Here is a 22767-nt window from a genome sequence, read left to right on the forward strand (position 1 = left end):
AGAGCTGACAACTTCTGAGTTGTACTACGGCTTGAAAGTAAACAGGAAACCACTCTAGGTCTTTGCATGTGCAGTGCTGCTTATGACATGAAATGGCCTCTTATATACCCTGGGAATACAATTATGTCAAATAGGACATTAATTATTATAGAATCAGCTGCATTTTTTGGCGTGTTCATTGTATTCTTCAGGTAATATACCTTTAGTGGTATGAAGTGAACAAGAAATTGAAGAAAACAAGGGTGGTCTAATAATTTTTTTCATGCTTGTATATATGCATACTCTTTTTAAATCATAATGACAACAGAAACCACCCAAATGAACCTGATCAAAAGTTTGCATACCCCTGTTCTTAATACTGTGTATTGCCCCCTTTAACATCAATGACAGCTTCAAGTCTTTTGTGGTAGTTGTGGATGAGGCTCTTTATTTTCTCAGATGGTAAAGCAGCCGGGCTGCGCAGTGGCGCAGCAGGTAGTGCGCGTGCCTCACAGCAAGAAGATCGCCAGTTTGATTCCTGGGTGGGGCCTTTCTGTGTGAAGCTTGCATGCTCTTCCCGTGCATGCGTGGGTTCTCCCCGGGTACTCCAGCTTCCTCCCACAGACCAAAAACATGCTCATTAGGTTGATTGGTAACTCTAAATTGCCCCTACAGTAGGTATGAGTGTGAATGGTTGTGTGCATGTGCCCTGCGATCAGCCGGCGACCGGTCCAGGGTGTACCCCGCCTCCCGCCCGTTGACAGCCGAGATATGCTCCGGCCCCCCCATGACCCCGAAAGGGATAAGCGGCATAGAAGATGGATGGATGTTCCTGTAAATTCCTGGGCTGTCTTGCATGAACTGCACGTGTAAGATCTCCCCGGAGTGGCTCAGTAATATTGAAGTCAGGAGACTGAGATGGCTACTCCAGAACCACTCCACTCCAGAACCTTCACTTTATTCTGCTGTAGCCAATGACAGGTCAACTTGGCCTTGTGTTTTGGATCATTATCATGTTGGAACGTCCAAGTACGTTGCACAGCTTCCGGGCTGATGAGTGCAAATTTTCCCCCCGTATTACCTGATAACATACTGCATTCATCTTGCCATCAATTTTGACCAAGTTTCCTGTGCCTTTGTAGTTCACACATCCCCAAAACATCAGCGATCCACCTCCGTGTTTCACACTTGGAATGGTGTACCTTTCATCATAGGCCTTGTTGATTCTTCTGCAAATGTAACATTTATGGTTGTGGCCAAAAAGTTAAATTTTGGTCTTATCACTCCAAATGATTTTGTTCCAGAAGTTTTGAGGCTTGTCTCTGTGCTGTTTGCCGTATTGTAAGCGGGGTGCTTTGTGGCATTTGCGTAGTAATGGCTTTCTTCTGTCGACTTGACCATGCAGCCCATTTTTCTTCAAGCGCCTCCTTATTGTGCATTTTGAAACAGCCACACCAGTTTTTTTTCTTGTATTTCAGCTGGAGTTATTTGTGGCTTTTTCTTTGCATCCCGAACAATTTTCCTGGCAGTTGTGGCTGAAATTTTTGTTGGTCAACCTGACCATGGGATGGTTTCAACAGAATCCCTCATTTTCCACTTCTTAATTCGAGTTTGAACACTGCTAATTGGCATTCTCAATTCCTTGGATACCTTTTTTATATCCCTTTCCTGTTTTATACAGTTCAATTACCTTTTTCCACAGATCCTTTGACAATTCTTTTGCTTCTCCCATGACTCAGAATCCAGAGACATCAGTGCAGCACTGGACGAAAGATGCAAGGGTCTGTCAGGAGCCCAGAAACTCACTGACCTTTTATACATACACACTGATTACAAGCAAACAGATCACAGGTGAGGATGGTTACCTTTAGTAGCCATTCAAACCCATAGAGTACACAGTTGTTTGACAATAAATGGCTTCAACCATGAGTGAAAGCAAAGTTTTTCTGTTATCACTCATATTCTCTGAAAAATGTATGTCTCTTTAGATGCTAAATGCTCCACATTGTTGACCAGCTATCTGTTAACATTATCCGTTTGATTTTGGTAGTGTACAGAGGCTGGAGGGGTGACTGATGTGAACAAAGTTAGGAGAAAAACTAAACAAGTTAAATAAACTTAAACGCTCCATACAGCAGAGAAGAACTGCTGAATTGGGTGATAACTCTCTGTGGGTTTCTCACTACAGGTGACCCCTTTCATATTACACATTATCATTTGATCCAAAATATTGATTCCTGCAGCTTTAATTTATCAGCTTATTTGTCTTGAGGTGGTAGGGCAAATGAATGACTGCCTGTCCTTTTTTCATCCAATACTTTGGTCCAAAGTAAGATATCCCAATAACTACAGCCCAGATTGCATTGTAACTTTGTATGGAAATTCATAGTCCTCAAAGGTTGATTTCCCAATCATTCCTCTGGCTAAACTGCAACTGCCAAAATGTTCACAACACAAGAGTGTTCATCAAAGGATGAATGCTTTCAATCATTGAGCTTTCCTCATGTGCCACCATCAGAATAAACTTAACGTTTAAGCTCCGCCCTTTAAAAAACACAAAGTAATGACACAGTGTAAAATAATTAAGTACAACATTTTATTGCTAAGTTTTCCCATGGACTGCATCCCCTGTGACAGCCAAGCCGTTTTACATATACTGTTCTGCCTGTCCAGAAACCTGCACTATAAACTCCGTAGTCGTGTGTCTCAGAGCAAAAAACACTTGTAGTAGATGATAAGCCATTACTGCAGTCCATGGAGTCCCAGGATGGGGGAGAATTTCTGTCTGTCTGTCTCTCCCTCTCTGGCTGTCTCTCTGTCTCTGTCTCTCTCTCTCTCTCTCTCTCGCTCTCTAACCCAACCGGTCGAGGCAGACGGTGGCAACATGTTGCCTCACAGCTAGAAGGTCCCGGGTTCGATTCTCACTGTGTGCGCTGGGGGTGTGTCCTCCACCATGCCTTCGGTGCCTGCTGCTCGAGGAAAAAGGGGCCTTTCTGTGTGGAGTTTGCATGTTCTCCCCGCGTTGACCTGGGGTATCCTCCATAAAAATACCCCCACTAAAAACATGCAAGAAGATCACCACCTGACCAATGGTGACGAAAGAGATTGGGTCCCCGGGGGCACCGGTCGGATGGCAACCCACCGCTCCTGGTCTGCCACAGAGGAAGGTGACGGATGGGTTGAAGTCGGACGACAAATTTCACCAAATTGCACAGTGTGTGTTGCATGTATGCAATTGTGTGACAAATAAAGGGGATTGTCCCTCTGATTCTTCTTCTGTTCTTCTTCTTCTTCTTCTTCTTCTAGAATTGAATTGAAGTGCTTGTGCAGCTGTAGGCTTGTGACTTGTCCAAACCCCAAAAGCCACAATCTTCTTAGTCTGCATCAAGATCTTAAAATTTCTGGATGGAGACTCATTCAGTCTACATATAGCTTCACACACCTATAGTACTTCTTTTCTTAGATAATCAGATTGTCCATCTCTCTCTAAACAGAGGAGACTTCATCAAAAAACAGTCTGGACCTTTGGCTGTTGGTAAAGGGAAGGGAAATTGCAGCAGATATGGGAAAAACCCTGAGGAAGTGCGCGCGCGCGTGTGTGTGTGTGTGTGTGTGTGTGTGTGTGTGTGTGCATTCATGTTTGTATATCCCAGGAATAGACCTATTACTCTAAGTAGTGTAGGTCCCTTGTTGTCAGGCTGATGATGTCTTTTCCTGCCTGGCTAGAAGGTAAAGGCACTTTTATCTGTGCAGTCATGGGAACCCTCATTTCCTGGTCCAGTTTACTTTCCAGATCCTTGGTCAACTAACTGCCCCAGCTGCAAGTACTGAGTCTAGAGGGAGAAGCACAGAGGGAGGGACATGGATGAACAAAGTAAGGGGGTAGAGGTTGGTGGAAGCAGGGTGAAAGCTTGTGTTATGTCAAGATTTTGAGTCAGTATGGATCAACAAAAACACAGTTGTGCATTAGTATTTATCTGAAAGAAACACATTCCAGAGCAGACATACTTTGTCACAGACCACAGGCATAAAAACACGTGACCTACAGTCAGAGGCAGGTGTAAATTCACATGGTTCATGTTGTCAGGCCTCTACAGTGGTTAATATTAGTCAATTCACAAACATCTTTCCCCTAACACTTCACAGCTGCTTTGTATTTGGATACAATACAGATAGTGTTGTTTCTCATGTCAAAACCTAGCTAATAGCAGAGCACCATATAAAGGAAAACAACTTACCAAAGTGGCCAATGATCTTATGTTTTCTGGAGTTTAGAGCAGAAATGATTAAAGTCAATTATTTTTCTAATTGAGTAATCATTTGAGTCTTTTTTTTTTTTTTTTCCAACGAGACTGAAAGTCTATAGCCTTGCAGCTCTGGTACTTGGTCTAGTATATTAATATGCTAGAATGTGCTGATTAGTTCTACGTATCGAGGGCACACATAGACTACAGCTGTCCATTTTTCTGGTATTTGGTCATAAAGTAATTGACAAGTTTTGACCTGATGATGGCACTGAAGGAAATGTTCAGGGATCACCAAGGTTAATGCCCAAATTTCATGGCATTCTATTCAATTGTTGCTGAGGCATTTCAACCATGACCACAATTTTCAACCTCAAAATAAACCTCATTCACAAAGTCTTTTGGACTCATGCTGTGGAAACCATGACTTTGAGATATTTCACGGGATAAGCAAACATTTTGGGTGATGGCACCATAAAAAGTGAGAGGATCACCTAAGTCCATCCATCCATCCATTATCTATACCGCCTATCCCTTTCGGGGTTGTGGGGGGCTGGAGCCTATCCCAGCTACAATGGGCGAGAGGCGGGGTACACCCTGAACCGGTCGCCAGCCGATTGCAGGGCCACATGTAAGGACAAACAAACATTCACACTCACACCTACGGACAATTTAGAGTCATCAATTAACCTAATGAGCATGTTTTTGGTCTGTGGGAGGAAGCCGGAGTACCCGGAGAGAACCCACGTATGCACGGGAAGAACATGCAAACTTCACACAAAAAGGCCTGACCCGGGGATCGAACCGGCAACCTTCTTGCTGTGAGGCACGCGCACTACCTGCTGCACCACCGTGCAGCCATCACCTACGTCAGTAGGACTAATTATCTGGGAATCATGAATATCTGCTTAAAATTTCAATGAAATCCATCGACAGTGGTGGACTGACAGACTAACCAGGTTGGCTGAGAGAGCCCTCTCCAGACTCATGCCACCATGCCTTATAAAAGAGATCAAGTCTGCAAATGCAAATATCAAAAGGCAATTCAGACTTCTATGGAAGTGCAGAAACTGGAGTGCAAAGTGCTAGATTAGCTTTAACCTAGCCTCATTGTTCATGAAAAGCAAATCAGTGACAGACCCCTTAAGAACAAAAGTGCATGGCTTGTTGATGTTCAGTGTAAAAAGCTGTTTTGTTAAAAGCAAAATCAAAACCATCAAATTTCTGAGCATTGTCAGAGTATCAGTGAACTGTGATAGGTCAGGACTGATCTCATCTGTTGTTCTGAAATACTACAAAGCACAGGAGCTGAAAAAAGTAGGCACCAACATGTTTGACTGAAATTCAAATGTGGCTTATTTATTTATTATTACTGTTGAGAGGCATACATTACAGTGCAAACCGTTCTTTGGCAAACGTACAATACAAATGTCATAGTAGGTACTACTATATCCACCTTGACCACTGGTTGAGGGACAGTGTAGGAAAAGCATGTTCAGTCACGTGGAGCAGTGCATTCCATTGACACTTAGGAGGAAAAACTTGACACTTGGGACACTTTTGAGTGGAAACAAAAACAAAAAGAGGTTACTGTAATGAAATTAGAAAACAAAATGAACTAATACAACAGATATATGTATATGAAGACTGGTAACGAAGAGACCTCACAGTGCTTTGACAGCCAAACTTTGGGACACTTGCCAAATTGCATTTAGCCTGTTAATGAGACACACATATGCTCATTCATTCACAAAGTTTATGAAAATATATTAAAATGCAAAACACAGAAACACAGTAAAACATACAGACATTGGAGCACATGAATGGGATGTATACATACAGGTGTTGTTGTAGGAACCAGAATCAGAAAGTTGTGGAGAGAAAAACACACGACTGTAAATTCACGGGTTGATGTACAAACCCATCCAGTATATTTGAAAATATGATATGGTTTACCAGTGCAACTGAAAGCTCCATAATCCATCTGGAATGCTGAATGAAACATTCAGGAGAGTATAATTTCTGTTTAGTGACAGATGCTTGCTCAGGACGTTACCACATAAAGAACAACAACAATGGGAAGGAACACTGCGGCTGCAGTTGCTTCACCATAATTAGGAGCAAAACAGGAAACAAAAACATGACTTATGCACGACGACGAAGCAAGCAAGTGCATGGGGTACAATGACTTTGTACAATAACTTGTCTAGACATGTATATTAGTTGACAGGAGTCAGTGGAATAAATCTGTCTCAGAATTCCAAGATGGTAGAGGCTTGTTTTAATTGACACTGTATCCCAATCATCAGCACCCTTCCCCCAACATTACCCTCACTTTCCCTCTCATATGGCTTCCATTACAGCGAAATGAAGGTCAGAGGGCTAGAGAAGCCTGTACTCCACACATGCTCTGCCCAATGACATCACCCTGGTCTCAAAATCTTGAGCATGGCAAAGAAACACAAGCAGGATGAGCATTCTTAACCTATATCAAAACTGAGGAAATATCCAAATACTGCACACATGAGCAAAAACTTAAAATAAAGAAAAGGTGGAGTCAAAATGGATGCTTAACAAAGGAATGCATGCAAGCGTGTCCTTGTCTAAACTAGTTCTAGAAAGGTGCAGGTTCACAACATTAGAGAAGAACAGTCAACAGTTCAATCGTGGCCCTTCGGTTGTGTGTAGTCTGTGGAGTAAAGACTATACATGAATAAAAAAAATCTGTGAGCAGACCACAAAGAGAATACTGCTATGGTAGAGCTTGCAGTACCAAAGGCTAAATCCTGACCGTATTACAACATTCATACATAGTTTCAAAGATAGACACGTGCTATTTATGTCTTTTTAGAAGAAAGTAAATCATACATTTGGCTTAACAAGACTGAGGAAAATACTGGGATAAAGTTCACAACATTACAGTGGTAAAATGAATATTCTTTGACTGCTTTCTGAAAGCAAAATGAAACTTGGAAAAGAGCACAACAGTGCAAGAGCTGGTCTGAGTGTCCTACAGGGCTCCACCTCACTCAAGTTCAGGACAGGCCAGCAGAGACAATAAGTAAGTTAACCAACAGGTTGTCCATGGATAGAGGAGCGGTAATCAGTAGACATCTCTTTTGCATTACAAACATTTTTGTAGGGCTTCACATTATCTTCATATGTAAGCATTTGTATACAAAAAAGGGAGGGAAAAAATACATATTCATAGCATGATATAAAGCACCTTAGATTAAAAGATGAAGTAAATCTATTCATAAAAAGTATTTTAGTTTGAATAAAACCATCCTCTCAATTGCAATTTATCATAAAAAGGCATATACTGAGTGTATATAGGTTGCTTTGCAAACAAAAGACAATACTTTGAAGGTTCATATTAAATGATTAATTCTTTGATATAAAAGGGGGAAAATAGCACCAGTTTTTGGAATCTCTAACCTGAGAAACTTTTGTGAGACAACAAAATGGCTGCCACCTTTCAATCTACTTCCCTTTCCTGCTTGTCGACGGCAAGTAGCCCGGCATTTTGTTGCCAAGTGTTAGTTGCAGGACACAGTGGCTGTTTGTAACACTGCAGAAGCCTCAGTGGACTCCCATTCATCAATCCATCCACCCACCCACTGGTTCAGAAATAAATCCATTTAGTGATTGCTGGCTGGCTACCAGTGGATTTCAAACTGAGCCACAGGCTACTGGCCCTTAAGTGGGCAACAATTCAAAACAAAAACAAAAAAATCACCCCCCTCCCCAGATCAACTCAAAAGGATACATAATGAAACAGAACAAAAACTGAGGCTATTGGGTCTATCAAGGCTGCGGATTAGCACACCTTCATGAGTCTCATCCTCTCTCCGGATGTCTGTGTGTGAGTGTATGACTTTCAGCCGTAAGAGTGTGTTTGTCGGTGGGGTCCTGAGGGTTATTCATGGTGGATGTCTGCTTTTGGCCACTTCTCAACATCTTCCTGTTCCAGGCACACCGGGCAGCAGGCACCTTTTAGTCTGACTGGCTGTTTGCATGCGGCTGGTGGACAAGACTCCACAAAGCATGTCACCTGTGCATCCTGTGGGGGTGGGGGTTAAAGTAATTGGTTAGTTGCCATGTAAGATTAGATGAAAGCTTTGTTGTCACTGTCTGGGGAGACTGGCCAGCTGCAGTATAATTATCAAAATATAGGAAGTACAAAAAAGCACAACTTTAGAAACTGTAAACTGTTACATACGGCAAAACTTAAAATCAAAATATTGTCTAACAAATTAAATAACAAGCCACAGATCAAACCTACAGTATATATATTTATCTATGTATATTTGGATAATGTGTCTAAAGAAGAAATATAATCATTTCACAAAGGCAGGCAGTCTTGTACTTTTGTTTGGCACAGAACAGAAATTGGAACATTTGCCCATGATAAACTTCTAGTGAGGTGCCTGGTCACAAGGCTGAACAGAGCAATTAAGTGTTTTGTATTAGGACAACAGCATGATCTGATGAACCAAACTCAAACGTCTTTCCCAGACCGTCCTTCTCACGATGGCTGCTCCTGCCAAATTAATACAAAAAAAAATCCTTCAATTACAGGGAGGCATGGAAGATGGAAAGAGATGAGAGAAGAGGGTAGCCAAGGGGAAAGACACATGCACCAAAGAAAAACTGACAGGTGTGTTATCAGATGTGGTGAACAAAATAAAATTTAAGTGGGAAAGATAGCAAAAAAAGATAAGTGGGAGGGAAAGAGAGGAATGAAGATCAGACAAAGCCGGTCTTGGCATGGAGCTGTCATCTCCTCTGCCAGCAGTTGACATTGAAAAAGCACCAAAGATAAATACTGAGAGGCAGAGAAGTGGCCAGCACACACAAACACTGTGGGGAGGCATTTGTACCAGGAGTAGGATAATGCCAAGAGGTGCTAGAGGAGGTGAAACGGGCAAGAGTGCCAGATAGAGAGAAACTGGGGCATTTAAACTGGGCAGACTGCCCACATAGAAAATATTCTGATGGACAACCTGCCCTCAGTGAGAAACATGGAGACAGTAAAACCTGATCGGTTTCTCAGAGTGTGAAAAATGACTGCATCTGTTTGTGTGGTATGTAAAACATTTGCACTGCATTTTGATTTACATGTTGAACATACTCTGCATTCACATATGGTGCAGGAATCCTTTTTCCATCGTTCTTCATTTGTTCGCTCACGTCCCTCACTATCAGTGCAGTCAGTCTTGCTCAGACGAGTCTCAAGTCTTTTAATCTGTAACAATACAAGGACATTAACATTTACTCAGAGAACAATTGTTTCTGGTTACATCCACACTGCCACGTCTCTCTCTCTCGCAACAAATTGTACAACAATGAGCCACATACAGTATACATGAGAATGTGCATACTGCGCAGTATGCACATTCTCATGTATATTGTATGTGGCTCATATGTACAACATGTACAAGTATGAAGTGAAAGGTACTACCATACTGAACAATATCTCGTTCTTGAAACTATACAAAATCACAATTCTCTAACATAAACACAACAATCCAGAATCCTCTAAACACAGACACAGACAATTTTTGACACCATGAAATATAGTCTTTTACATTGATATAATACACACTCACTGGCCACTTGATTAGGTACACCTGTTTAATTGCTTGTTAACACAAACAGCTAATGAACCAATCACATGGCAGCAACATAATGGATTTAGGCATGTAGACGTTGTTCAAGACAACTGAAGTTCAAACCAAGCATCAGAATGGGGAACAAAGGGGATTTAAGTGACTTCGAACATGCACAACCATCTCTAGGGTTCACAGAGAATGGTCCAAAAAAGAGAAAATATTGAGTGTCTGTTGTGTGGACAAAAATGCCTCGATGTCAGAGGTCAGAGGAGAATGGGCAGACTGGTTCCAGATGATAGGTAACAGTAACTCAAATGACTGCTCGTTACAACCAAGGTAGGCAGAATACCATCTCTGAACGCACAACACGTTGAACCTTGAAGCAGATGGGCTACAGCAGCAGAAGACCACACCAGGTGCCATTCCTGTCTGCTAAGAACAGGAAACTCAGGCTACAATAGGCTCACCAAAATTGGACAATAGAAGATGAGTCTTGATTTCAGCTGTGACATTCAGACGATAGGGTCAGAATTTGGTGTTAACAACATGAAAGCATGGATCCATCTTGCCTTGTATCAACGGTTCATGACCACAGTGTACCCATCTTCTGATGGCTACTTCCAGCAGGATAATGCACCATGTCAAGCTCAAATTGGTTTCTTGAACATGACAATGAGTTCACTGTACTCCAGTGGCCTGCACAGTCACCAGATCTTAATCCAATAGAGCACCATTAGGATGTGGTTGAATGGGAGATTCGCATCATGGATGTGCAGCCGACAAATATGCAGCAACTGTGTGATGCTATCATGTCAGTATGGACCAAAATCTCTGAGGAATGTTGTTATGTGCAGCAGCCTGCTCTCTTGCTCTCTCTCTCACTCTCTGTCAGGTTTGTCTCCCTCCTCCCTCTGCCTACTGTGCACCTGAGTGCAATTAGCACTCAGGTAGAGAGAGAGGAGGAGGGGATAAGAGGGACAGGGAGTGTAGGGATAGGGCGGCACATGGCACAGACATCTGCACAGGCGGTGAGGGGTTTTCTTTCATTCCCTTCTGTTTTTCCCCCCCATGCTCATTTAGGTATTGTTTAGATTTAGGTTTAGGTTTTGTTGTTTTAATTTGTTGTGTTAGTTTGGGCTGGAGATTGCCAGTAGTTACGTTATTCATTTCTTGGTTTATTTCCGGTTTAATTTGGCATTAGGTAGGTTAGGGGAGAGACACTAGGAGTGACGGCCCACTGTGTGGCTTGCCCAGCGTCTTCCCTCCTTTTGTTTTTTTCGGCCAGGGTCTCCAGCCCCTTTCGCTTCTCTTTAGGTTGTTTGTGTTTGATTAATATTTTGGGTTTAAAAATAAAGCTTGTGGGAAAATTTAATATTTCTGGTGTGGCGCTCTCCTTTGTATGTTGCTGCCTTCTACTCCTATTGAGCCATAACTTTTTTTTGTATGTTTGTGTGGAGGCCGTAACAAATGTTTTCAACACCTTGTTGAAAGTATGCCATGAAGAATAAAGTTCTGAAGGCAAAACAGGGTCCAACCCGGTACTAGCAAGGTGTACCTAATAAAGTGCAGCATTGACGTGAAACAAAGAAAAAAAAATCCAAAAGAAGAATGCATACTGAATGTAACAGATGCAAAATATAACAAGTATTTAGTAGAAAAATAAAAAAAAAACCCTACAAGCTCAGAGACTACATTGTCCACAGAAATTAGCCATTCACTTGATCATCTGTTAAATCTAAATCCTTAACACAAGGAATTAATTATATTCTCAAATATACGCAGTTTAGCATTTTTAGTATGTTATATACTTAAAACAGACTTTTACTAAACTTTGTATTTACTGATCAATATCGATATAATATTGTAATATCACAATCAAATATCACAATCATTAATTATGAAAATCAAACAGAAATAAAATGTTCCATGAATAATTTAAATCACTGACATGAGTTCAGTGTTAAATAACTAAGAGAAGAAGTAAGAAGCATTAACAATTGTATCAAGGGAAATGCAAGCAGTGGCTTGACCATGGGCTGGAGCTGCTCCAGGACGAGTCTCTCCAGGGTCTTCATAATATGGAATGTCAGTGCCACAGGAGGCAGTGGTTGATAGTGGTCATCCAGGACAGGCAGCAGAGGAGTTGAAGGGGGGGATGAGCCAGGCCTGCAGTGTCAAATCTGTTAAAAAACACATTCAGTTCATTGGCCCTGTCAACACTGCCTTCAACTCCCCTGTTGTTGGTCGTTCTGAAGCCAGTGATGGTCCTCATTCCACCCCAGACCTCTCTCAAGTTGTTCTGCTGGAGTTTCCACTCCAGCTTCCTCCTGTATTTCTCCTTAGCCTCCTTGATTTTCACCTTCAGTTCCCTCTGTATTGTTCTCACCTCCTCCCTGTTACCAGCTCTGAAAGCCCTCTTCTTCTCATTTAGGATGACATTGATGTCCTTTGTCACCCATGGCTTGTTATTTGGATAACAATGGCTAGTCCCGGCTGGGACAGTGGAGTCCACACAAAAAGTGATATAGGCCGTGATGCACTCTGCGCAGCCATCAATGTCCTCCCCATGTGGCTCACAGAGTGCCTACCAGTCTGTCACCTCAAAACAACCCTGCAGTGTCTCGTATGTCTCCTCTGACCATCTCCTCACTGTCCTTGTGGTCGCAGGCTGACTCTTCACCAGAGACACATAACAGGGAGTGAGGTGCACAAGGTCTGATCTGCCCAGAGTGGGGAGGGGGGAGCAGCTGTATGCATCCTTGGCGTTAGCATACATCAGGTCCAGGGTTCTCTCCTCTCTTGTAGGACAGCTCACATACTGAATGAAATTGGGCAGTGTTGTTGCCAAGGTGACATGGTTGAAGTCACCCGAGATAGCGATGAATGCAGGTGTTGAGTTTGCAGATGGGCTACGGTGGAGTGAATGACGTCATATGCTGATGTCTGGTTGGCAGAGGTCGGGATGTAAACAGCAACAATAATGGCATGTGAAAACTCCCTGGGCAAATGATAGGGCCTGAGCCCAACAGCCAACAGTTCAATGTCTGGGCAACAGATATGTTCTTTGATGTGACCAGGATTATACCATCGGCTATTGACTAGAATGGCGTGCCCCCCTCCTTTACGCTTACCGCTCTCGGTGCAATCCTGGTCGCCCCGAACAGTCTGAAAGCCACTGATGGAGACCTTGTCCTTGGGTATGTCCTGATGCAACCAAGTTTCAGAAAAACACTACAGACTGCACTCCCGGTACTCCCTCTGACTCCTGGCGAGTGCTGTTCGCTCATCCACCATATTTGCCAGCGACCTCATGTTGCCCATGATGAGAGAGAAAGGAGAGGGAGACACGGCTTATATCTCCTCTTCTCCATAAACCTGAGTTGTTTTGACCCAGTTTCCTCAGCTGTTTCTGTCCTCCCCTGCATCCTGTGTGTTTTCCTCCAGATTTCAGCGGGGATCTCCGATGTTCTGGCCGACAGTTGCTGCACATCGGTGCTGTGTCCCAGTGAGAGTAGCAATTCCAAAGCGAGAAAACAGACCAGAACTCTCCCAGCCAACATGTTTGGAGAGGGCACAGCTTCAAAATGTTGGTCGTAAAAATGCAGGTGGTAATAATAAAGAACAGTGTAAAAAAAAAAAAAAAAAAGTAAAACTAAGAAAATAAACAGGAGCGACTGCAACAGGCTGCAAGCATGGTTGGCGCATGCGCACTAGATACTGAAATGAGATCCCCCGAGCAGCAAAAAGAAGGTAACCAACTCCTTACAACTACTGGAAAAGGGCAAAGCCAGGACTGACCACTATATTACAATCTGTACCCCAGGGAAGCCACTCCTTGCATTTATGGTCTCCCCAAGATACACAATGAAGGACCCCACTCAGACCCATCATCAGCAGCATCAACTCAGTTATCTGCAACATCATCAAACATCTAGCAAATATCCTAGCTCCTTTGTTCGGCAACACTCCAGACCACATCAAAAACTCCCAGGATTTTGCCAACAAGGTGGCAATTTTAAAACTGGACTCGGATGAAACCATGGTATTTTATGATGTCATCTCATTCTTCACATGTGTCCCGACCCTGGAATTACAATTAGTCATTTGGCAGACGCTTTTATCCAAAGCGACGTACATATGAATTCACACAGTGATGTCAAAGGAGACTGGCCTTTTTGGATAGTACAGGGCACACTGAAGAGAACAGGGAGTCTCAACATTGAAGTATACAGAAAACCCATGCACATCAATCAATATGTGCTCTTTGATTCGTACTACCCCCTAGAGTAAAGGTTGGGGGTTATCAGAACCCTTGAGCTCAGAACATGCCCACAAAGACAGATGACAAGGACAAGGAGCAGAAACACATCAGGCCAAGCACTCATAACATGTGGCTATCCAAGACTGCAAAAAGACACATATAACAGAAAGAGAAGAAAAGGACCATAAATGGAACAACATTGTCATCTCTTACATTATCAGTACAGTATCTGAAAAACTCAGAAGGATTTTCAACAAACACCAAATCCCTGTTCACTTCAAGCCCAGTAACACCTTGAGGCAGAAACTTGTCCACACTAAGGACAAAACACTGTGCAATGCAGCGGGAAACAAAGCAACCACTTCACAAACGCATGGCACAACACAGAAGACCCAACACCTCAGGTCAAGACTCAGCAGCCACCAACATCAACAAGGGCAAGAGACATTCCTTTGAAGACAATAATGTACATATTTTGGCCAGGGAAGACTGATGGAGCGCACCATTGACACCATCAATTACTCCATCCTTCTCTCCTGACTGAAAACTACCTTGCATATCACTGACTCTGCCCTCAACTGGTTCAAATCATATCTCTCCGACGGACTTCAATTCATCTCCATCAATAACTGCAAATCCCCCACTGCTCCCCTCCCCCAAGGTTTGGTGTTCAGCCCACTCCTCTTCATAATGTACCTGTTTCCTCTCAGTCACACAATCCGCCAACATGGTCTCCAATTCCACTGCTTCGTCAATGACATCCAGCTCCTCATCTCCACCAAGACAATCTCCTCTGCCATCGACTCAACCCTGACAAACTGCATCACTGAAATAAAATCCTGGCTTCAAGACAATTTCCTCAAACTCAGAATCAGAAACAAATCAGAAATCATCATTACTGGACCAAAATCACTCTCAAAATCCACCCACAACATCACCCTAAATATTGATGGCTCCACAGTATCCACTTCCGCTCACATCCAAAATCTTGCCATCATCTTCAACCAAACCCTCTCCTTCAACCAGCATGTTGAACACATCACCAAAACAGCCTTCTTTCACCTCAAGAACATTGCCCACCTCCAGTCATCCCTCTCCTCCACAGCTGCAGTAATCCACGCCTTCATCACCTCTTGTCTGCACTACTGCAACAGTCTTGTATGGATCATCTTCAAAATATTCTCAATAAGCTCCAATACATCAAAAACTCTGCCACCTGCTTGCTCACCCACTCTCCGACCCGTGACCACATCACCCCTGTCCTCTACAAGCTCCACTGACTTTCCATCCCCGAGAGAATCCATTTTAAAATCCTCCTCATGACCTACTTGAGGAGTATTTACCTGGCAGTTCCTTTTATTTACTTTTCATATCCTGAAACCTCTCACCAAATGCCTGACGGACTTTTGCACAATTTTACTTTGGCCGGCTAAAGCAGTTCCACCGTGGCAACAAGGCATTCTTTCATAAATTCTCCTTCTGAATGAGGTTTCAGCTTCTTAGCTATTAGTTCGCTCACCACAAAACCTGCCTTCATAACACCGTTTCTGTCAGAATGCAGTCTTGTGAAAGCTGCTTGATGGTTACCCCAACTCGACAAAAGAGTGTTAACTTAATCCAAGCACAATTTTCCTAGTAAATCATACAGTTTGGCAGGTTTCAAGCTGTAATGATGCTTGAGATTGGCCTTTTTCATCACTGCAAGCGTGCCCCCACATTTGTTGATTTTTCTTGGAAAAGACAACATTCTGCAACTACCTTTCTTTTCTTGAGTGTTGCGTTCACTCTGACCATGACCTGGACAGGCATACAGACAGAAGGGATCATCCAGAAGGATGTGTGGTCTACTGTTGGGCTTATGTTATGTACATTTTCTTTTATTACAGAAATAGCAATTGCTGTGTAGAGCACTTTTCTGGCATTTCTTTTTGTGCTACATTTTTTTGTAGTTATGAATTGCTTTATCAGCTGAATAAAATGAATTCCATGCCATATATGGCCTGGAGGCTGCACTCATACCATTGAATGCAAGATGGCGCTGTGTTAGGCGGCAGACTGTTGTAGTAGCTCCGTCATTTTTGTTTATTTAGTGTGTTTTTTCCATCTCTTTTAATTTCTATTCCTTAACTACGATTTTGGTAACTGTGTTGCGATGTTTGCGCGCAGTTTAACAACTTTTTTGGTGGCATTTGTGTTATTTTTTGCACTCTTTGTAATGGAGGGCCATACGACACGAGCAGCTGATCGCGTTGTGTAAGTCCCGGACGAGCTGAGGAGATGATGTCAGGGCCGGAGCCAAACGGAGGGCGAAAGCACGGAGATACAGACCATCCGTTCTGGTGATCATTACAGGGAATGTGAGGTCCTTAGCAAATAAGACGGACAAGCTTGTCGCGCTGGTCAGAACTCAGTGGGAATACCGACAGTGCAGCCTTATGGCCTTCGGTCATGGTTGCATTCGGACGTCCCGGACTGGAGCGCGGAGGTACCCAGCTTCAGCCGTGTGTAGGCAGACAGAGACATGGCTCAGAGTGGTAAGAAGAAGGGAGGAGGGATTGTGCCGTTTGTGACTGAGAAATGGTGTAATCCCGGACATGTTACCATTAAGGAACGTTTCTGTAGCCCGGATATTGAGCTGCTAGCTGTGGGGATGTGGCCTTATTATTTGCCTCGGGAGATCATGTCCACCATCGTGATCACTGTTTACATCCTTCAAAGGCTGACGGGAAAGCAGCGAGTTACATCATCCACTCTACTGTAGCGGAGCTACAAACGCAGCAACCAAATGCTTTGGTAGTCATTACTGGAGACTTTAACCACAATACTTTGGACAAAACTCTGCCAACTTTTAACCAGTTTATTAACTGTCCGACCAAAGACAACAACAAACTAGACTTACGGTATGCTAATGCAAAGGATGCATACAGTGCCACTGCCCTTCCGACCTATGCAGAACTGATCACAGTCTGGTGTTGTTAACACCTCGGTATGTCCATATTGTCCAGAGGCAGCCTGTGTCCACGAGAACAGTGAGGAGGTGGACTCAGGAGGCTAATGAGTCACTGCAAGACTGCTTTGAGACAACAGAGTGGAATGTGTTGTGTGAGCCACATGGAGAGGACATCAACTCTGTGATACACTGTGACAGCCTGTCATAGTGTATCACAGAGTACAACGAATTCTGTGAACAGACCATGCGGCCAACCTGAACTGTACGCTGCTTCCCCAACAACAAGTCCTGGATCACCAGTGAACTGAAAAGTCTGTTCAACAAGAAAAAACAAGCTTTCAGGTCAGGGGACAAAAAAGAATGGAGGAGTGTTCAACACGAGCTAAGGGAGAAGCTGAGGCAGAGCAGAGATGCCTACAGGGGGAAGCTGGAGGCCAAACTCCAGCAGAACAGAGTGAAGGATGTGTGGAGAGGAATGAAGGAGATCACGGGCCTCAAGGCAAAAGACAGAACAGCAGTCAGCAGCCTTGAGAGGGCCAATGCCAAACCACTTTTTCAACAGGTTTAGCTTACAGCCAGGAGTGGCCCTACATTCCCCCACTTTCCCCACTATCCACAAGGGCATCCACAACCCCCCTCTGCCCAAGCTTTTTCCTTCCAACCCTCAACCCTCAACCCTCCCTGGTGATCCCTCTGCTCGCTCCCTTGGACTCAACTCCCACATCTCCTACCATCCCCCACAGCACCCCCTCCACTAGCACCATCCCCTGTCTGAATGCGGGCCAGGTAAGAAGACAGCTGGAGATGCTGCAAGGCTGCTGGTCCTGCTGGCTGGCACTAGTTCCAGCAGTGAGAAGCTGCGAGTGATGGGAGTTGACATGCCCACAATCTCCTGGATTACTAACTACCCTGATAGACAGACCGCAGTTTGTCCGACTGGGCCACGTTCTGTCGGAGACCATGGAAAGTAGTACAGGAGCACCACAGGGGACTGTTCTGTCTCCTTTTCTCTTCACCTTGTACACCTCAGACTTTCAGGACAATTCTTAATTGTGCCAGCTACAGAAGTTTTCAGATGACTCAGCGGTGGTGGGGTGTATAAAGGATGGACGAGAGGAGGAATACAGAGCAATGGTGGATGATTTTGTGGAATTGTCTGGTAGAAATCACCTACTGCTTAATGTGGCCAAGACCAAGGAGATGGTTACTGATTTCAGAAGGAACCGGATGACCACACAACCACTGTGCATTCTGGGGGAGGATGTCACAGTGGTGAAGGATTACAAATACCTCTGAGTACACCAACGCTGTGTAAAAGAAGGGCATGAGCAGACTCTACTTCGTGAGGAGGCTTAGATCATTCAACGTGTGCAGCAAGATGTTGGAGATCTTCTACCAGTCTGTTGTTGGCAGTGCACTCTTCTTTGCTGCAGTGTGCTGGGGGAGCAGCATCGGAGCCGGCAACACCAATAGACTGAACAAACTGATCAGGAAGGCCGGCTCTGTTATTGGCTGCAAACTAGACTCTTTTGAGGAGGTGGTGGAGAGCAGGACACTGGACAGACTGTTATCCATTATGGATAACCCTGAACATCCTCTTCACCACCTCGCAGCCAGACCGCCAGTCACGAGCCATCACACTTGACAATAACAACTTAAACAGTTAATCCACCAACCTCACAAAATAATTTCCCAAATTGGGGTCAATAAAGAAGCAGTCTAAGTCTAACTGGCATAAACTGCGAACCATTTATCAACCATAATAGATACAGAAAGCGTGACAGTGAATGCATAAGTTGTGTAGATACTAGCTTGACAACAGAGTAGGATTCTTAAATTACCATTAGAGACTCTCTGAGTCTCTCTGCCTTCTGCCACCAAATCCACAGACATAAGCCTATGTAAAGACATGGAAATTGGTAACAAAACACTGGCAGAAAAAAGTCAGCCAGGGGAGTAAGACAAGACAACAAATATACTGCATGTGTGGATGTGCATACAGACACTCACCTGCTTTCGTAAACTGGTGATTGTCTTCTGCATGTCGGAAACAAAGTCCTGGAAGTCGTTGATTGAGGGCTCAGTGCTTTTTTTGGAGGTCACAGTAACATTTACAACACTTTCTAGAGCCTCCTCCACTCGTCTACAAAGACACATTAGACAATTAGATTCCATTTCAACTATTATCATCTGTTTAAAATATACCCTAAGACTATATACACTACATACACTGTATACTATCTATAGAATTTCTAAATTTTACTTGAAACTCTCATTTATACCTGTCAATGCTGAAATAATGTCACATGGGGAAAAGCCAGCATTTCAGTAAGTCACATATTGACAATGTCTCTCAAAACATTTCTTAATTTAAACATTAATTCCTGATGTTTGTCCTGATGTGTTACCTGTTCTCCTGGATGCCGTTGGCAGGTCTAGCCTCACTATAGCTGTGCTCAGCTGATCTGCGTCCTCTAAAGTGGTATGACAGGGCATTGAATTGACCCTTGGTTCTGCAGTCTGTTGGGGACAACACACCGTAGTTCATTAACAATCACTACCATTGAAAAATGAAGAAAGAAAAGAAAATGAATCTTTATTGCTGTATTATCAAGTCAGATTTTCTTAGAAAATTGCAACAATTCAGAGCTCAATGACTTTAAAAAATAAAGGAAAGCACATGTGCAGAGAAATAAGGTAAATCTTTTCCCTGTGTACACACAACATAAATACAGCCGCCCAACCACATGCGTATATATACAGTACACAAAACAGAACCCATGACAGCTAATGCCACTTTCTTTTTGCTTGAAAGTACTGACCTAAGGCTGAGGTTTACCCTCAGACTGCCATCACTGCACCCAAATCAAAGAGAATAAGACACACAAACATAAACCCTCATACATGTACACTAACACACACATGCACACACACACAGACTTGCTGGGGTCAAAGTCTGGGAGAATAATTATGAGGTTGTTTAATAAAAATTTTTCTTTTTTATTCCCTGTACACTGTACCTTTTCTCCAAAAACAATGATGACCGCTCTTTTCAACGTGCATAACTTGATGCTTGAAGTAAAAACCTATCCGTATAGGGATGGGAATCGAAATCCGATTCTCAACGAGAACCGGTTTTCCCAGTGTTTCAGTTCCTGAGTTTGCCAATTTTGCAAAAGATTTCCTTATCGAGGGCTGCACGGTGGCGCAGCAGGTAGTGCGCGTGCCTCACAGCAAGAAGGTTGCCGGTTCGATCCCCGGGTCAGGCGGGGCCTTTCTGTGTGAAGTTTGCATGTTCTTCCCGTGCATGTGTGGGTTCTCTCCGGGTACTCTGGCTTCCTCCCACAGACCAAAAACATGCTCATTAGGTTAATTGATGACTCTAAATTGTCCGTAGGTGTGAGTGTGAGTGTGAATGTTTGTCTGTCTTTGCATGTGGCCCTGCAATCGGCTGGCGACCGGTTCAGGGTGTACCCCGCCTCTTGCCCATTGTAGCTGGGATAGGCTCCAGCCCCCCGCAACCCCGAAAGGGATAGGCGGTATAGATAATGGATGGATGGATTTCCTTATCGATTCCGGTGGGGCGTCGTTTCTCCGCGGCAGACCAGGAGCGGTGGGCTGCCAGCTGCCAGCCGATGCCGGTGCCCGCGCCCAGGGACCAATCCTTTTTTTTATTTATTTTTTTTATATCAAGTCGGTTTCAGTAACCATCCCAATACAACTGAACAGAAATATCAGTGCTCTGTGAAATAATAATTATTTAATGCCAATATTAATAACGTGAGGCATTTTTGCACAAAACATAAACAACATATTGCACAACCACAATTTTGGCAATATATTACTGACACATTTTTACCTTTTTATATACAGCTGAGCACATGAAACAGTGCATTAGTGGTAAATCGACGACGCAAGTATTATGTTTCAAGTATATTAATTAATTAATTAATACTGGAATAGAAAAATACTGTACTGTAATTTATGATAAAGCTAAATGTTACTAATATGATCAATCAGAACTACAACAATTAACTGATTTTTCAATTAGCAGATCAAGAAAAATACAATCTGCAACAATTTTGATAATTTCAACATTTGAGTGAACAATCCAGAAAATGATGAGCAGATTACACATACAATAATATAAGCAAACACACACAATTTAGACAAAATATCACAAATTTCTTAAGTGCAGTACATTGCTGGATGATGTGCTGTGCTAAGGTCCACTTTATACAAAGAAAAATCTGGTCAAGGGACTGAATGTGCGTGTATACAGACAGACAGTACTCTTCTGTTGAAGAGTACTTTGTATGAATATGAAACTGTTCTGGACAAAAATGATGGTACCCTTAACTTGATATTTTGCTCCTTTTGAGCCAATCACTGCAGTCAGGTGATTTCTGTAACTCTCAGTAAGACTTCTGCACGTGTCGACTCCTGGTGAGCAAACTGCTCCAGCTGTCTCAGGTGTGAAGGCTGTCACACTGTACCTACTGTGAAACATGGATCAGGTTTGCTTCTTTTCTGGGCCTGCTTTGTTGCACCTGGCACACTGTCTCTTGAATCTGTGCAGGGTTCAGTAAAATCTCAAGACTATAAAGGCACTCTGGAGCCAAATGTGCTGCCCAGTGTCAGAAAGCCTGGTCAGGGTCACAGGTCAGTGGTCGCCGCATAGGGTAATGACCTGAAACACACAGTTACACATTGGAGAATGGCTAAGCACAACACACTGGACTGTTCTGAAGTGGCCTCCAATGAGCTCTGATCTGAATCCTACTGAACATCTGTGGAAGGAGCTGGAACATGCAGTCTGGAGAAGGACAGCCTTCACACCTGAGACAGCTGGAGCAGTTTTGACATGTGCAGAAGTCTCACTGAGAGTTACAGAAATCACCTGACTGCAATGATTGGCTCAAAAGGTTGTGCAACAAAATATTAAGTTAAGGGTATCATCATTTTTGTCCACGTCTGTGTGTGTGTGTGTGTGCGTCTCTGTCCTTCTGTGTGGCAAAGTGCTCAATGACCCTCTTATTGAAGTCAGGAATGTTTCTGACAAGTTTTTTCTCCATGGAGAGCATGGCCAGAGCACTCAGGCGATCCTGCGTCATGGTGTTCCTCAGGAAAGTTTTGATTCTCTTTAAAGTAGAGATGCATCTTTCTGATTTTGCTGTTGTCATGGGTGTGGTGATAAGAATCTTGAGAAGACTTACAGTCTCAGTGGATGTGCCCTGAAGGTTGTTCTCCATGAAAAACTGGGACAGAGTCAGTGCTCCACTGCAGGCCTTGAACTCGTCGTTCTCATAGATGAGGGATAGCTCTGTTCTCAGCTTGGCTTTGTTCAACATGGGGTAGGCCTCAACGGTGGTTTCCAGTGCTGCATCTTGGAGCTGTGTAGTGTGTTGCACAAACCAGTCTCCATGTAGCAGAGTGGCACTGATGAGGTGTTTTGTAAATGAGAACTGCTCTTTGGCATGGCTCAGAATGGTACCACATACCTATGACATGATACATAAATAATAAAAAAGGTAAGTACACATAGCAAACCTTACCATAGTAAATAATGTCATCAGTATTCTCTTATAAGATAAGACCAGTGTCTGCCTTCCTCAGTAGCTGCACAGTGATTAGAATATAGCATAATAAAAACAAATGTGTAACTCTAATTATTACACAGGAATCGAGGATGGCAGACAGAGAAATACAGCATATAGT

The 22767-nt window shown here is 43.4% G+C and overlaps 1 protein-coding gene across 1 annotated transcript in view; it reads right to left on the reverse strand.

The window, feature by feature from the left end:
- Positions 1–5561: 5561 nt before the first annotated feature.
- The window catches only part of LOC139342278 (peroxidasin), a 119542-nt gene continuing 102336 nt past the window's right edge, over positions 5562–22767 (reverse strand). Inside the window, exons 20-23 of the mRNA XM_070979290.1 lie at positions 19458–19569; positions 19060–19192; positions 9358–9471; positions 5562–8286 (exon numbers count right to left, since the gene is read on the reverse strand). Coding sequence (XP_070835391.1) covers positions 8143–8286; positions 9358–9471; positions 19060–19192; positions 19458–19569 — 503 coding nt within the window. The 3' untranslated portion in view covers positions 5562–8142. The remainder of the gene's footprint in view (positions 8287–9357; positions 9472–19059; positions 19193–19457; positions 19570–22767) is intronic.

This window comes from Chaetodon trifascialis, chromosome 14, assembly GCF_039877785.1.
Source record: "Chaetodon trifascialis isolate fChaTrf1 chromosome 14, fChaTrf1.hap1, whole genome shotgun sequence".
NCBI lineage: Eukaryota > Metazoa > Chordata > Actinopteri > Chaetodontiformes > Chaetodontidae > Chaetodon > Chaetodon trifascialis.